At 39.2% G+C, this 17,461-nt stretch overlaps 1 protein-coding gene across 1 annotated transcript in view; it reads right to left on the bottom strand.

Moving 5' to 3' along the window:
- The window catches only part of ITPR3 (inositol 1,4,5-trisphosphate receptor type 3), a 373,063-nt gene that overhangs the window by 39,904 nt on the left and 315,698 nt on the right, over positions 1–17,461 (bottom strand). Inside the window, exons 54-55 of the mRNA XM_073666508.1 lie at positions 15,833–15,954; positions 9,455–9,620 (exon numbers count right to left, since the gene is read on the bottom strand). Coding sequence (XP_073522609.1) covers positions 9,455–9,620; positions 15,833–15,954 — 288 coding nt within the window. The remainder of the gene's footprint in view (positions 1–9,454; positions 9,621–15,832; positions 15,955–17,461) is intronic.

Here is a 17,461-nt window from a genome sequence, read left to right as displayed (position 1 = left end):
TGAGGGGGAGGCCAATTAATAGAAAGTTACAGTAGTCAAGGCGGGAGTGGATCAGGGCAACAGTGAGGGTTTTTGCTGTTTCCAAGGTGAGAAAGGGGCGGATTCTAGAGATGTTGTTCAGGTGCAAGCGACAAGAGCAGGCAAGAGATTGTATATGTAAGGTGAAGAAAAGATTGGTCAAACACAACGCCCAGACAGCACGCCTGCTGGCTCGGCGTTATTGTGGTGCCACACATGGAGAGGGAGATGTCAGATTTAGGGAAGTGAGTAGACGGCGGGAGCAGAAGTAGTTCAGTTTTGGAAAGGTTAAGTTTCAGATAGAGAGAGGACATAATGTTGGAAACTGCGGCCAGATAGTCACTGGTGTTCTGTAGTACAGTGGGAGTAAGGTCAGGGGATGAGGTGTATAATTGTGTGTCATCAGCATAAAGATGGTACTGAAAGTCAAATTTGCTGATGGTCTATCCAATTGGGGCCGTGTACAGAGAGAAGAGAAGAGGGCCAAGGGGAACCCTGGGGAACCCCAATAGTGAGAGGAATGAGGGAAGAAGGGGAGAAAGCGAACAATACACTGAAAGAGGGGTCAGATAGGTAGAAAGAACCAGGAGAAAGAAGTCCTTTATGCCGATTGAGTGGAGCATAGACAGTAGGAGGTGGTGGTCAACGGTGTCGAAAGCTGCAGAGAGGTCAAGAAGAATGAGCAGCGAGTAGTCACCATTACGTTTTGTTGTGAGTAAGGTCATTGGTTACTTTGCTGAGTGGAGTTTCTGTAGAAAGTAGGGGTTGGAAGCCGGACTGTGATGGGTCTAGAAGAGAGTGAATGGAGAGGTAACGGGTAAGGTGGGAGTAGACCGGGCGCTCCAAGAGTTTAGAGATGAAGGGGAGATTGGAGACAGGTCTGTAGTTGTTTGTTCAGGAAGGGTCAAGAGAGTGCTTTTTAATAATGGAGTAATGATGGGGTGTTTGAAGGAGGAGGGGAAGATACCAGAAGAGAGGGAGAGGTTAAAGATTTTAGTTAAGTGAGTAGTGACGACTGACGAGAGAGACTGGAGTAGATGTGAGGGAATGGGGTCAGTGGTGCATGTAGTGGGATGAGAAGAAGAGAGGAGCCTGGAGACGACTTCTTCTGTGACTGGGTCAAATGTGGAGAGTGATCCAGCGGAGATGTGGGGAAGGATGGGAGTCAAGGCACTTGGTGGCTGGGAGCTGATTTCCTGACGGATGATGTCTATTTTCTCTGTGAAGTAGGAGGTCAAGTCCTCAGCACAAATGTCTGTGATGGGGGCCTGTGCTTTAGGACTGAGGCGGGAGTGAAAGGTGTCGAAGAGTTTTTTGGGGTTGTTGGACAGTGAGGAGATCAGGGTGGTGAAGTAGGACTGTTTGGCAAGGTGAAGGGCAGAGTTATAGGTTAACATAAATTTATAGTGGATAAAGTTTTCTAGTGTACGAGTTTTCCTCCATAGGCGTTTGGCACTTCGAGACCATCGCTGGAGAAATCGGGTTTGCGGTGTGAGCCAGAGCTGTTTTACTCTGTGCTTAGAGGTTCTGAGGGTGAGGGGCGCTACTTGGTCCAGCGTGATTCTGATAGTGTAATTATAGTGATTTACAGCCAGATCAGGACAGGATCAGACATTATTATTCTTCGGGTCATTATGATCACAAAGATAGCAGATTTATATTGTTTTTTTTTTATTTTTTGCTGCTTTTGAACTAATAAAGATATTTTTTTACAAGACATAATTTGTGTTTGCATCACCATAATTTGAAATCTGTAACATTTTGCTTTTCAAACGAAAGTGCTTAGTGAGGGCTAGTCTTTCGCAGGATGAGTTGACATTTTCAGTGATATAATTTTTCTTTACATATGACTGATTTTTTCCACTTTTGTTTGTCATTATACTGACAAAAATAGCATTTTTTCTGTTTTCTATTTATTATTTTAAAGTGTTAAATATTTATTTTACTTACAGTGGCATGTAAAAGTTTGGGCACCCCTGGTCAAAATGACTGTTATTGTGAATAGTTAAACAAGTTGAAACGATCTCTAAAAGGCCTAACGTTAAAGATGACACATTTCATTTGCATTGTAAGCAAAGAAAAAAAAATATTTTTATCTTTTACATTTTAAAAATTACAAAAACAAAAATGGGGCAATGTAAAAGTTTGGGCACCCTACCTAGTGGCCTTCCCTTTTGAAAGTATCACAGCTTGTAAACACTTTTTGTAGTCAGACAAGAGTCTTTCAGTTCTTGTTTGGGGGATTTTCATCCATTCTTCCTTGGAAAATTCTTCCAGTTCTGTGAGATTTCTTGGTCGTCTTGCATGCACTGCTATTTTGAGGTCTAGCCACAGATTTTCAATGAGATTCAGATCAGGGGACTGTAAGGGCTATTGTAAAACATTCAGCTTGCTCTTTTTAAGGTAGTCTATTGAGGAGTTTGATGTGTGTTTAAGATTATTATGCATAGGGAGAAGCCATCCTCTCTTCAACTTCAGCTTTTTTACAGATGGTGTTATATTTGCATCAAGAATTTGATGAAATTTCATTGAATCCATTCTTCCCTCTAGCCGTGAAAAGTTCCCCGTGCTATTGGCTGCAAAACAACCCCAAAACATGATTGATCCACCCCTATTTTTAATGCAAAAAAATGTGTCATCTTTAATTTTAGGACTTTTAGAGATCATTTCATCTTCAACTTGCTTAACTGTTCACAATAACAGAAATTTTGACCAAGGGTGCCCAAACTTTTACATGACACTGTACATATATAGCACCGTTTGTTTCACAGCGTTTAGCAGGCATTATCATTATACCCATTGGGGCTCACAATCTAAATTTCCTATCAGTATGTCTTTGGAGTGTGGGAGGAAACCGGAGAACCCGGAAGAAACTCACAGAAACATGGGGAGAACATACAAACTCCTTGCAGATGTCCTTGGTGGCATTTGTATCCAGAACTCAGTGCTGAAAAGCAACAGTGCTAATCATTGAGCGACCGTGCTGCCAGGGTGTTCATTGTATAGGTTAAATAGTAGAACAGTTTTTCTTTTTTCCTTTTGTTATTACATAACAAATGTGTTTTTAATGGCCATACATTTTTCCGTTCTTTAAATTGTGAGTTGTCTACATTTTTTTAATTTATTTTTGTTTTTTTTATTTTTTTAATTAGTGCCACTATGGGATTTCAACACTGATTCCTCTGATCACTGCTCTAATATATCACAATACTCATGCAGTGAAGTACATTAGACCTGTAAGTCTAATGCTACATTCACACGAATATACAGTATATTCGATCTGGGAATGTGATAATACTGGGCTGCTCAGATGGCCATTTTTTATGGATTGAATGTCCACGTAAAAAAATGCAGCATGCACTAGTCTTTTCAGTACTTCGGATGAGACTTGCAAATTCAAGTCCATAAGTTCGCAAAATAATACAGATTAACTGTGTATCATCCAATTTTTATAGATACATTGCAATTCACTAATGCAGGAAATTGTTTTTGGTCTTGTAAATTTTATTCACTGCTGATTTATAATAATGAATGCAATATGGATGCCATACAGATGTCATAGGGATGACAGTACAAATAAAAATCGTTCATTTGTTTTAGATAAAAATTTAGATGATTTTTTAATATTCTTGCGTGAACTTAGCCATACACTGACAAGAGAAATGTTAAGACTCTGCTTATGGCAGGCAAAACCAGGCCATCATATCTGGCAGACCAGGAGGCCAGTGTATGATATACCCTCCAGTTGCAATAACAACTATCAGAACCCCATGATCGCACTGCGGGGTGGGGCCATGCAGATGATGTGAGAAAGGGAGACCCCTTTGTTTCAAAGCTATATAAACCCTGCAGTCACTATTGCTACTGGTATCTAGAGGGTTAAGCAGCCAAGGGTGGTCCGCACCACACCACTGCTGTTTTGCTGGAGCTCGGCTGCCAGTTAAGCCAAGATCATGGTAGTGATCATGTAGACACTACTACACTGCCCGCATGATCACCATGATGTAATTGTACCTCATAAAGTGGAAACACCTCCCATGCTATGTTGTCCATATATGTCAAATGTCAGGAAAGGGCAGAAAAATTAAAAGTTTGAAAACCAAATTTTTCAAAACTTTTTGTAAATGTATTTATTTTTTTAGAAATATCAAACATTTTGACCTAAAAGTACTATTGATGTAAAAGTACAATGCGTGACTAGAAAACAGGCTCAAAATAACTTCAATAAGAAGAAACATTCCAAAGTTATTAAAAGTGACACGTCAGAAATAAAAAATGGGGCTGTGTCCACAAAGCAACGAATGGCTGTGCTCTTTATTAATGGGTTAATTGACCTTTAAAACAAACTTTAATGGATAATAGGATTAAAATATAATGGACAAAGAGGAGAATTCTATTTAAATTGATCCAGGGATTTATGTGACTGGTGTGTAGAGTGGGAATGATTTAATTTTCCCCGGTGACACAGAACTGACTTCAATCACAAGGACGGTTGTTTTGTCTTCTTCCTTATGAGTTAGGTTTGTGAAAGGTTGAATTAGTTATCCAGACCTTATCTGCTTATTCTTGGCAATGCTGAAAATACGTTATAGCCATGCATTAAACATATACACTTAGACATACATTATGTGTTCAATGAATTTTTCAGACCTATGCCGCACAGTGCATGCCTAAACTGAGATGTCAGCATAGCCTTTAACTTCGGTTCCTTTTAAATATTTCTAAAACATAACAGCTGATACATCCCTATACATGCACCCAGGGAGAAGCCGATGTGGACCCCCTTGTCCTACTAGTCTCTCGAGTGGCTCGGTTCCTGGTGGCTATTAAGCTGTATTCTTCTCTGACATGCCACAGAATTTCAGAGTTAAGCATATATTTATGAAATCATTTCTGAAATCATTAATCTTTACACATGCTGCATGTGGATCAGGTTCCCTTTAAAATCATGTTTAGCAAGAGCTCTTGAATTCATTTTAGTACCCACAATTTTCAAAATAGATCTCTGAAAATCAGGAAAAAGTAACTGAAACAGTAAAACTGCAGTATAAAAAATGGCACCAGTTTTGAGAAGCTTTAGTTATTTTGCAGTAGTTAAATGGTTTGCCGTTAGTTTAAAGCCTACAGCAAATTAATGTTCTCAATTGACACAAATTAAGAGGTCTACTCTAATTAGTATAATGATCAGGATTTCTTTTGTTTTTTCTTTAAATGAACATCCATATACTACAAAATGTGCCAGTGAGATATCAGGACTATTGGTGAACCGAGAACATGTACTGAACTTGGTTACATAAAAATCACTATATCAGTACACTTTATAGAAACATGCGCTATCAGTGCAGAGGGTTTACGATGAATTGGCTTCTGTCAGTTTAAAAAAAGAAAGTTATGACATGCATAAATTTGATACCAGTGGGTTTGGCCGACATTGGTCTAATGTGTATGGGGAGCATAAGGCTATGTGCACATGCCATAAATCTGCCAATGAAAAATCTGAAATCTGCAAGAAGTCCAAGGTTGACACTAGGATTTCTGCTGTGAATGTGCCATCATTCAATGGGGCTAATCCTTTACTTTGGTCTTGAATCTAGAGAAAAAATGTGCATAATCATTTTTCTTGCAGATTATTTTTTTCCAAAGCGCAGACAAAAATCCACCTCAATTGGATATGGAATGTTTGCAGATTTCATAGCACCTAGGTGTGAAATCTGTGCCTAAGACCCTCTCAAATCAATGACCTATAAACATATCAGAACAAGCAAGATCCTGGCAGCAGAATGCATGGAATGCACAAAGACACAGTGTTGTTCCTATCATAAATGGATTACAAGCAATGAAAAAATATTCCACATTTATAAATCAATATTTATTTCATTTACAGTCTATGCTGTGCAGACTTAAATGACATAATGATTTAAAGTACCATCCAGTGTTTTTTTTTATTTAATCTTTTGTGATGTATATTCAGGGTGTGCATTATAATACTCACCGGTCTCTGTCCCGCTCCTGTACGGCATCACGTGACTACAGTCGTTACCAGCCGGCTCACACTGCGTCTTCTGTGTGGACTGGAGGTCAGTTTCTCAGTGTAAGTCTACAAGACCCAGAACGATCTCTCATACACTTACATAAATGGTCAGCTGTGTGAGCAAGCAAGGAACAGCTGCAGACAGATGATGCAGGAGAGCAGCACAGGAAGCCACAGAAGACAGCAACCAATAAGTGTTTTAATGCATATGATGTAAACTCATTACTGATATTGTAATATTGATAACAAAGGTGGCAATAAAACACCAGTTGGAGTGGTCCTTAATGGCCTGCTGACCCCTTTTATGGACTACAGTGAATCAGATGAATGAAACCAATGCTGCTCCGAGTGTTCTCAGGCCTTTCTCACCACTTCATAGTGAGGCATTCTCAAAGATTAAAAAGATAGTTGAACACAATTACTGTACTCTTAACATATAATGTATATAGTGATATAGGATACGGTATATTCATAAAGTAAAACAGAGAGGATATAAATGCTTTCAAAATCAAAACACTGTTGCCCATATGTAATGATCTATGCATTTTTCATTTTTGAGGTCATTTTTCATTAAATACGCGCCGTAAGGTCGTGAAGCACATCCTGACAATACTGGAACCTTATGATGTGCCTGCTCAGAGATGGCCTGAAATTAGTTGGGGCCAGAAATACCAGCCTATCGTGAAGAGGTTTCATGGCGTGGTGGAGGAAAGTGGAGGTTGAAGGATTGATATGGTGGAGAGCATCCAGTTGAGGTGGCCAGTAGAGCTGCTGTGATGTATTAGGTTTTTTTTTACCTTTTTGTCAGCGCTCTATGTTTCAGCAAATTGACAGCCAGTCGACTGGAAAGTTTCTGAATTCACATAGAGTAAATTACAAAATCCACATTTTGGAGACTATGGGTTTTTGTAACATTCAAGTACCATTGAATTCCACTTCAATTTTAATTGGTATATTTTAGATTGGAGAAGGTATGGAAATTTTGGTTTGTGACTTGGACAGTGTTCACATTGTGACTTGGACAGTGTTCACATTGCGTTATCTTCTCTGTTTAGGGTTCTGTCTGAATGCATGAAAAATGGAATTCAGGCATTCAACGAATTTAGTTGAATGAGGCAAACCTAGTCCAAAATATGAAACTTTGGATTGCAATTGACCAATTTTCTGGTGTCTGTCTTCTTAGTCAGACACAAAAGCACAGACTTTGTCTGACCTCCTTTCAATTGTATTTCATGCATTCAGGTGGAATCTCCAGAAGATGTCCTGAATTGGGAGGATAATGCAATGTGAGTGCTGCATAACTTTTTAGGCCAGCCTGCTGCTAGAATGCATATGCCACGCGTTAGAGAGCTTGGGCCAGTGTGTGTATATAGAACTTTATGCTGTACTTACTGCTATTTTTAAACAATACATTTTCACAGCACTGTCAAATCCAAGCTACTTCTCATCTTACATCGCTCTATTTTCCTTATTATGTCTCATCGTCACAAACTCTAAGTTAAATTATAATAGTGGCCCTCTATGCTCCTATCGATCATCTATTTGTACCACTAAAAGCATCTCGGCATTATGTCTCACTGCAATGTTTTCACTATGCTACTGGTGAACATACAACTGCATGAAAGGCTGAGCTGCAGCTCAGGACCAGTAGATGGCAGTGGGTGCCTCCCTGAGTGTTAGATCAGAGCCCTAGTCAGGAATTTGTCTGATGCCCCTTAAAGGAAACTGCTGCTGTGTCACCCTTTAAAATCAGGTGCCTTTTATACTGGATGGGCCATTTAGATGGATACACCTAAATTAAATGGGAATGGTTGGTGATATCAACTTCCTGTTTGTGGTACATTAGTATATGGGAGGGGGAAAACTTTTCCAGATGGGTGGTGACCATGGCGGCCATTTTGAAGTCGGTCATTTTGGATCCAAGTTTATTTTTTTCAATGGGAAGAGGGTCATATGACACATCAAACTTATTGAGAATTTCATAAGAAAAACAATGGTGTGCTTGGTTTTAACGTAACTTTATTCTTTCATGAGTTTTTTACAAGTTTATGACCACTTATAAAATGTGTTCAAAGTACTGCCCATTGTGTTGGATTGTCAATGCAACCCTCTTCTCCCACTCTTGACACACTGATAGCAACACCACAGAAGAAATGCTAGCACTGGCTTCCAGTATCCATTGTTTCAGATGCTGCACATCTCGTATCTTCACAGCATAGACAATAGCCTTCAGATGACCCCAGATAAAAGTCTAAGGGGGTCAGATCGGGAGACCTTGGTGGCCATTCAACTGGCCCATGACGACCAATCCACTATCCAGGAAACTGTTCATGTAGGAATGCTCGGACCTGACACCCATAATGTGGTGGTGCACCATCTTGTTGGAAAAACTCAGGGAACGTGCCATCTTCAGTGCATAAAGAGGGCAACACATCATGTAGCAATTTCAGATATCCAGTGGGTTGCATTGACAATACAACACAATGAGCAGCACTTTGAACACATTTTATAACTGGTCATAAACTTGTAAAAATCTCATGAAAGAATAAAGTTACGTTAAAACCAAGCACACCATTATTTTTCTTATGAAATTATCAATAAGATTGATGTGTCAGACCCTCTTCCCATTGAAAAAAATAAAGTTGGATCCAAAATGGCCGACTTCAAAATGGCCGCCGTGGTCACCACCCATCTGGAAAAGTTTTCCCCCTCCCATATACTAATGTGCCACAAACAGGAAGTTGATATCACCAACCATTCCCATTTAATTTAGGTGTATCCATATAAATGGCCCACCCTGTAGTATACCAGTAGTTATGTGGCTGCTTGGAAGATAACTTGCAAGGTAGTTGGAGGTAGTTGTCCAGCCAGTAATTTTTCTTCCTCTCTTACAATTTCACAAGCCACTTAAATGTACTACTTTGGCTTCTGTGCCCTTACTGAAAGACGCATTGAGCAGATTCTTCCTGCTAAATAGTGCATCTAATATCCAAAACAATAAAATATATGAATGTTTGTATTGACTTTGGCCATGACAGTCTCTGCAGTTTATTAGGTAGAAAATACTTATATTATAAGATTAGATAATGGATATACAGATATATGGGATCTGATATAACCTGGTCTAATACATAAAAGTGTCTTGCATTTCATTACTGTTGGAAGCAATTATACAGCTAGCATCAATAACTGAGACTCAAACTCTGCATTTTTAGTAGTAAAATCTACAACATAAAGTTCACATCTTGCAGCCTTCTGAATTATAAATCTGACCTGGATTTTGTGGCTTTTTTATTAGCAGAAATAGGAGCTTGTGATAGTTGTTCAGAACCATTTTTAATGGCAATCTTTAAGTACCCGTCTACATGATTTAAATCGTGCTTACTAAGATTTGTTGTTGCTTACCACATATAAAGCAGGTAGTCTTCAGCACTTCTTCTTTCTTTTGTTTCTCACTTCTCAAATCGGCAAATGTGTCAATAATAACACCAAAAATTAGATTCAGAACGATGATAATAACAATGAAGAAGAAGAGGAGATCATAAATCACACGAGCTGGAAACAGAGACTCCTGTTGGCAAAACGCAGAAAGGGAAATGTAATAAACAGGTTTTAAGGTTTCTTAAGTTCTGTCACCTCCCCAGATCCAGCGCCAAGTTTCCTTTTCTGGTCCTGGTGTCCATTGTTTGTCTGCAGGGCTGACGTCTTGTTGACTGTGCTGTAGCCAAACACTGAATTTAGTGGGTCTGTCACTTTGAAAAAATGTTCAAAGTCATAGTGGTATGGGTCAATTAACAAAAATAATGAAGAGTAAAATGAACCAGGTAATGTATCCGTCAAAATAGCTTCATCTTGTGTAACATAAATGGGTATATCTAGAGCGTATATCGAACTTTTATTAAATATGAGTGGGAAAATAAGAAAAGAAGAACAGGAGGAAGTATATGGAGAGATTCCTGGTGAATATTTAAAAGTTATTTTAAAGAATAAAAAATCAGTAACTTTAACCCCTTAATAACATCTGACGTACTAATACGCGTCTGTGCCCTGGGACTTAAGAGCCAGACCCGTATTAGTACGTCATCGCGATCGCGCGCGCACACAGGCTGTGCGGGCGCGATCGCCGCCGGGTGTCAGCTGATTGTCACAGCTGACACCCGGTACTATGTGCAGGGAGCGGTCCTGCACCGCTCCCAGCACATTAACCCCCGCGATGCTGCGATCGAAGTCGATCGCGGCATTGCGGGGGCAAGGGGAGGTGATCGGCGATACTCACCTCCTCTTCCGGCTTCCAGCGCAGTCTGCAAAGGCTTCCCGGGTCTTGCCATGACGACCCGATGTCGTCATGACAACATCCGGGTCACCAGAGAGCAGGAAGATTGCTTGGACATGCGCAGTGCATCTCCAAGCAATCTTCACACTGTGCACTTCTGACAGCCTTCATGGCATAGGGATGGTGCTCCATTCCTGTGCCATGCAGGCGATCAGAAAAAAAAAAGTGAAAGTCCCAGAGTGGGACAAAGTAATAAAGTGTATAAACTGTGTGAAAGTGGGAAAAAAAAAAAAATGTGCAAAAATATTATAAAAAAATAAAAAAAATAATACACCAAAAATAAAAATATAATGTACCCATCAATAAATATTATTATAAAAAAAATAAAAAAAAAACAATAAAAGTACACATATTTGGTATCGCCGCGTCCGGAACAACCTGACCTATAAAACTGTCCCACTAGTTAACCCCTTCAGTGAACACGGTAAAAAAAAAAAAAAAAACGAAGCAAAAAACAATGCTTTATCACCATACCGCCAAATAAAAAGTGGAATAACACGCGATCAAAAAGACGCATATAAATAAAAATGATACCGCTGAAAACGTCATCTCGTCCCGCAAAAAACAAGCCGCCATACATCTCCATCAGCCGAAAAATAAAAAAGTTATAGCTCTCAGAATAAAGCGATACTAAAAAATATTTTTTTCTATAAAATAGCTTTTATTGTGTATAAGCGCCAAAACATAGAAAAATGATACAAATGTGGTACCGCTGTAAACGTACTGACCCGAAGAATAAAGCTACCTCATCAATTTTACCACACGCGGAACAGAATAAAAAAAAAAAAAAAAAACAATTCCTGAATTGTTGGTTTTTGTTTATTCTGCCTCCCAAAAATCGGAATAGAAAGCGATCAAAAAATGTCACGTGCCTGAAAATGGCACCAATAACAACGTCAAGTCATCCCGCAAAAAACGAGCCGTCACATGACTGTCTGCCAAAATCTGGAAAAATTATAGCTCTCAAAATATGGCGATGCAAAAACTAGATTTTACAAAAAATGCGTCTTTTAGTGTGTGACAGCTGTCAGTCATAAAAACCCCATATGATTCTGGCATTGCTGTAATCACACCGACCCGAAGAATAAAGTCGTCTAATCACTTATACCGCACAAGGAACGGCGTCAAAAATAAACTCTTGGGTTAGGATTGGGCTAGGGTTAGGGCTGGGTTTGGGGCTAGGGTTGTGCTGGGGCTAGGGTTGTGCTGGGGCTAGGGTTGTGCTAGGGCTAGGGCTGGGGTTGGGATTTTTTTCAAAAGTAAGAAAAAAAGATGACGATATGGCGACTAGTGTTGAGAGCAAGTGCTCGCTACTTGAGTTTGCATCGGGTGCTCTGGTATGCATTGAGTATCGTGGGTATTTGAGTGACATGCTCGAGTCTCTGCCCCATATGCTTCGCGGCCAAAAAACTTTACGGGGATTGCCTGCCATGCACGAGCGATCCCCGCATGTTTTTTTTTGGGTGTCTAATAACCGTGAAACATGCGGAGCAGGGACTCGAGCATGTCACTCGAGCACACGCTGTACATGGTGCATACCTGAGTACCCGATGCAAACTCAAGTAGCGAGCACTTGCGCTCAAGAATAATGACAACTTATTCAATATGATGACCTAATGTAAACAAATTCTGTGCCGTACCTCTGGGTTCAAAATGTTCACTATACACCTTAATAAAATCCTTGAGGGGTATAGTTTCCAAAATGGGGACACTTGTGGGGGAGCTCCACTGTTTAGGCACATCACGGGCTCTCCAAACGCGACATGGTATCCGCTAACAAATTGAATGGAAAATCGGCTCAAATTGTTAGCGGACACCACATTGCGTTTGGAGAGCCCCTCTGTGCCCAAACTTTGGAGCTCCCCCACAAGTGACCCCATTTTGGAAACTAGACCCCCCAAGGCACCTTTCTAGATGCAAAGTGAGCACTTGGAACCCCCAGGTGCTTCACAAATTGATTCGTAATAATGAAAAAGTGAAAAAAAAAACACTTTTTCATTTTTATGAATCAATTTGTGAAGCACCTGGGGTTCCAAGTGCTCACTATGAATCTAGATAGGTGCCTTGGGGGGTCTAGTTTCCAAAATGGGGTCACTTGTGGGGGAGCTCCAATGTTTGGGCACACAGGGACTCTCCAAATGCAACATGATATCCGCTAACAAATTGTCGGCTCAAATTGTTAGCGGATATCATGTTGCATTTGGAGAGTCCCTGTGTGCCCAAACATTGGAGCTCCCCCACAAGTGACCCCATTTTGGAAACTAGACCCCCCAAGGCACCTATCTAGATGAATAGTGAGCACTTGGAACCCCAGGTGCTTCACAAATTGATTCATAAAAATGAAAAAGTGTTTTTTTTTTCACTTTTTCATTATTACGAATCAATTTGTGAAGCACCTGGGGGTTCCAAGTGCTCACTATGCATCTAGAAAGGTGCCTTGGGGGGTCTAGTTTCCAAAATGGGGTCACTTGTGGGGGAGCTCCAAAGTTTGGGCACAGAGGGGCTCTCCAAACGCAATGTGGTGTCCGCTAACAATTTGAGCCGATTTTCCATTCAATTTGTTAGCGGATACCATGTTGCATTTAGAGAGTCCCTGTGTGCCCAAACATTGGAGCTCCCCCACAAGTGACCCCATTTTGGAAACTAAACCCCCCAAGGCACCTATCTAGATGCATAGTGAGCAGTTGGAACCCCCAGGTGCTTCGCAAATTGATTCGTAACAATGAAAAAGTGTTTTTTTTTTCACTTTTTCATTTTCACGAATCAATTTGTGAAGCACCTGGGGGTTGCAACTGCTCACTATGCATCTAGATAGGTGCCTTGGGGGGTCTAGTTTCCAAAATGGGGTCACTTGTGGGGGAGCTCCAATGTTTGGGCACACAGGGGCTCTCTAAACGCAACATGGTGTCCGCTAATTATTCAAGCAAATTTTACAATCAAAAAGTCAAATGGCGCTCCTTCCCTTCCGAGCCCTACAGTGCGCCCAAACAGTGTTTTTTTCCCCAAATATTGGGTATCTGCGTGCCCAGGGGAAATTGCACAACAAATTTTGCGGTCCATTTTTTCTTGTTACCCCTGTGAAAATAAAAAAAATTGGGTCTAAAGTAACATTTTAGTGAAAAAAGTTAAATGTTCATTTTTTTCTTCCACATTCAAAAAATTCCTATGAAGCACCTGAAGGGTTAATAAAGTTCTTGAATGTGGTTTTGAGCACCTTGAGGGGTGCAGTTTTTAGAATGGTGTCACTTTTGGGTATTTTCTGTCATAAAGACCTCTCAAAGTGACTTCAAATGTGATGTGGTCCCTAAAAAAATGGTTTTGTAAATTTTGTTGGAAAAATGAGAAATCGCTGGTCAACTTTTAACCCTTATAGCTCCCTAACAAAAAAAAATTTGGGTTCCAAAATTGTGCTGATGTAAAGTAGACATGTGGTAAATGTTATTTATTAACTCTTTTGTGTGACATATCGCTCTGATTTCAGGGCTTAAAAATTCAAATTTTGAAAATTGCAAAATTTTCGCCAAATTTCCGTTTTTTTCACAAATAAACGCAAGTGATATCGAAGAAATTTTTCCACAATCATGAAGTACAATATGTCACGAAAAAACAATCTCAGAATCAGGAGGATCCGTTGAAGCGTTCCAGAGTAATTACCTCATAAAGTGACAGTGGTCAGAATTGTAAAAATTGGCCCGGTCATTAACGTGCAAACCACCCGCGGGGCTTAAGGGGTTAAAAGATTTTCAAAAGTTTTGCCTTTATTTTTAATACATCAATTATAATAAACACCGAAAAAGATTCATACGTTTTCTAAGAAAAAAATCACCTTATTGCCAAAATGTGAAAGGGAAGTAAGATGATGCATCGGTTTTGTATGTGTCTAAGACTACTCAGACACTGCTTGGAAATAATAGATCAGACAAATAACATTCTTCATATTACCATATATAAGTAGACCCACTATTATGTCTGTTGGGAATATGCAAGGATTTAAGTATGAATAGATATTAAAAATTCATTATGCAGAGGTTGCTATTCTAGTCAAGTTTGCTAATTGTTAAAAAGAATGAAGGTAGCACAAACTCCCTTGAATAGCCAATGGGTTAAAAATTTGAAAAGACAAGAAGGAATATATCAAAATAATGGGCAGACAAAGATATTTAAAGGAGTTTTCCAACAAAGTACATTTTAATCAATACATCTTGGAATAATAATAATTTCCATAATTGGATGTGTGAAAAAAATGTTCCTGTGCTGAGATAATCTTATAAATGTGCCCCTGCTGTGTACTGTGTAATGGCCGTGTCTGACTGTGCAGTAACATGGTCTGATCATACCACATCTCCTGGGCTGGGAAGGCTGCAAAAGAGAGTATACAGAGAGGACAGCAGGTGATGGCAAATGCTTTACCTCGCAGAAAGAATCAGCTGTGATCCCGTGCTGTCCTGTCTGTATACTCTTTCTCCCCCTCTGTCCAGGAGCTGTGGTATAATCAGACCATGTTCCTGTACAGTCCGACACAGCCATTACACAGTACACAGCAGGGGCACATTTATAAGATTATCTCAGCACAGGGACATTTTTTTAAACACATCCAAATGTGGAAATTATTATTATTTCAAGATCTATTGATGAAAATATACTTTGTTCATGGTAAAACCTCTTTAAGAAAATTTGGGATTTATGGAAACAATTATGGTTGATAATTATTTAATATTTAAACGTAATATTTAATTTTCTCTCAATATTAATGTCACAATATTCAAAGTAAATGTAATATGTACATCCAAAAACACATACACGTATATATATTGTGGTTGGTCTCTCACTCAGCTGCACACAGAGGTAGACACAAGTACGCTGTCTCTTTAAATCTTTGGTTGGTTTATAGTAATGTGGCATAAACTAACATTTAGTCCGCGAAAATAAACACAGCCCACTGGGCAAAACAGGAAAACAAAGCAAAAACGGTCACACAAAACACAGTCCTTGTAGTAGCAGGGATCCGCCTGCTGAGAGTTCAGTAACTCCACATGGTTCAAGAACAAACACAAGCTCCCTTCTGGAGCTTACTTCTCCAGACATTGAATTCTGAATGCCTCAGCTGACTGAGTATTTAAACTCCCCCAGACCACACCCTGAGGTGGAGATATGGTGAATGATCTCCCACCATTCACAATGGTCATTCACAAAAAACACTCCCTTTTACAAATGGACTTAACCCCTCTCAACAAATAACATGCTGGAGGAAATTTAATGGTTTTAGTTCACTGAGGCTAACAGCCTCAGGAAAACATATCTCCCCTCCAGCTTTGTCACAATATATACATGTATATATATAAGGAAATGGAAGAATTTTTTTAATGAAAGGTGCAGTTTGTAATAAGGAATAAAGATAAGTAAGTAAAGTAGCCCCCATATTTATAAAGAATTCTTTCTTTCTTACTCACTTCTTTAGAAGGTTTTCTCAAAATGTCTCCCACACCTCCTCCATTCCGCAACCCATGATTAAGAACGGTTAGAATGCACATGAGCAGTGTATCACAGGCTCTCTCCGTGTCATCATCTTCATCTAAAAAGATTTAAATGTAGATGAAAAATATATAAATCAAATGTGAATTTACATAAGTAATTGGCTTTGTTTATAAAAAAATTTTTTTTACTGTAGAATATGAAAATGGCAATATATTAGTAAATCGGAACATAGATCAAGTACTTAAAAAAAAGTAGCAAACTTTGTTATTAACTCATAGATATTGTATTTTATATTTCTATGTTGCAGGGGACATCTTTGCGAAAATGACAACAGGAAATTCCTCTATTTGTTCCAGGTTCAGCAAGCGAACGATCTCTTAACTTTTTGTACTACTTTTTTGACTTAGATTTATAACATGTAATCAAGTGATACATTCAACAAGCCCCTAGCCAGTTCAGGTAATTGACATGTTTTATCTCACGCATACCTGATGTAACTAATGAAGCTCTTGATTATATGCATCACGTGTGCTTGAGACAACATCTGATTTGCACTTATAAGGGATTCTATTCCGGGGGTTGAATAATTCTGAGGCTGGAACAGTCATTAATCTCTTAATGCAATATCACATACATGTGATAGCAGTAGCTGAGCTCTCTCCACATGTGGTAGATGGCAGCTAAATTACACAGCTGGCACCTGTGACTAACAAATGTGGCCAAAGTTCAGCTCCGATCACTATAGTTAACCATTTAAACGTTACCGTCAGTCTCTGACAGCGGCTTTTAAATGGAACTTTGCTCGCATGCATTAGCTCCCATCGTCCCCTGCGAAGTGATCACAAAGGACTAATGGGTTTCAGTGACAGCCGATGGTCTGCTCAAGCCATTTTGATACTCCTGTGAAGCACAGCTCCAAAATAATTAAGCTATTAAAAAATGTTGTATTGCTGCATCCATAAAAGTCCAGAATTGCAGTTTTCGTTATCTACTAAAATGCAATAAAAAATTATCAAAACATCACGTGTACCCAAAATCTATATGAGTAAAACCACTAGCTTGCCAAGCAAAAAACAAGCCCTCACAAAGCTAACAGTAAATGTTACTGGTCTCGGAAAATGGCAACACAAACCTAAATTTTTTTTAGACAAAAATCTAATTTTTTTCTCCACTTAACTAAAAAAAAATATCTCTGTAACTGTACTGACCTGGAGAATCAGCTTTCCAGGTCATTCTACTACAAAATGAACGCCATAAAAACAAAAAGCCAAAAAATCCTTGAGAAATTTTATTTTTTGACCATTTTTTTACTACTTCAAATTGTAGTATATTGTATGGTAAAATAAATGGTCTCATTCAAAATTACAACTTGTCTCGCAAAAGACAAACTCTCATATTTCTATTTTCACAAAAAAAGTTATGGCTTAAGTTAGGGTAGGGAAATTTGCAAACATAATGAAAATGAGCTCTGTCCTTAGGGGTTAGAAGTGACATTTTTCTATGTGCTTGTCTAGGCAACTGAGATCCCATCACGCCCTTTACTACAATAGGAAGTACACATTATTTTGATGATAAAAAACAGTATTGGTCTGAGTAAATATATA

Source organism: Phyllobates terribilis, unplaced genomic scaffold (genome assembly GCF_046119375.1).
Source record: "Phyllobates terribilis strain yellow unplaced genomic scaffold, ASM4611937v1 Scaffold_2__4_contigs__length_985480577, whole genome shotgun sequence".
Taxonomy (NCBI): Eukaryota; Metazoa; Chordata; class Amphibia; order Anura; family Dendrobatidae; genus Phyllobates; species Phyllobates terribilis.
The sequence above is the reverse complement of the archived record's forward strand: the minus strand, read 5'-3'. Positions and strand labels throughout refer to the sequence as shown.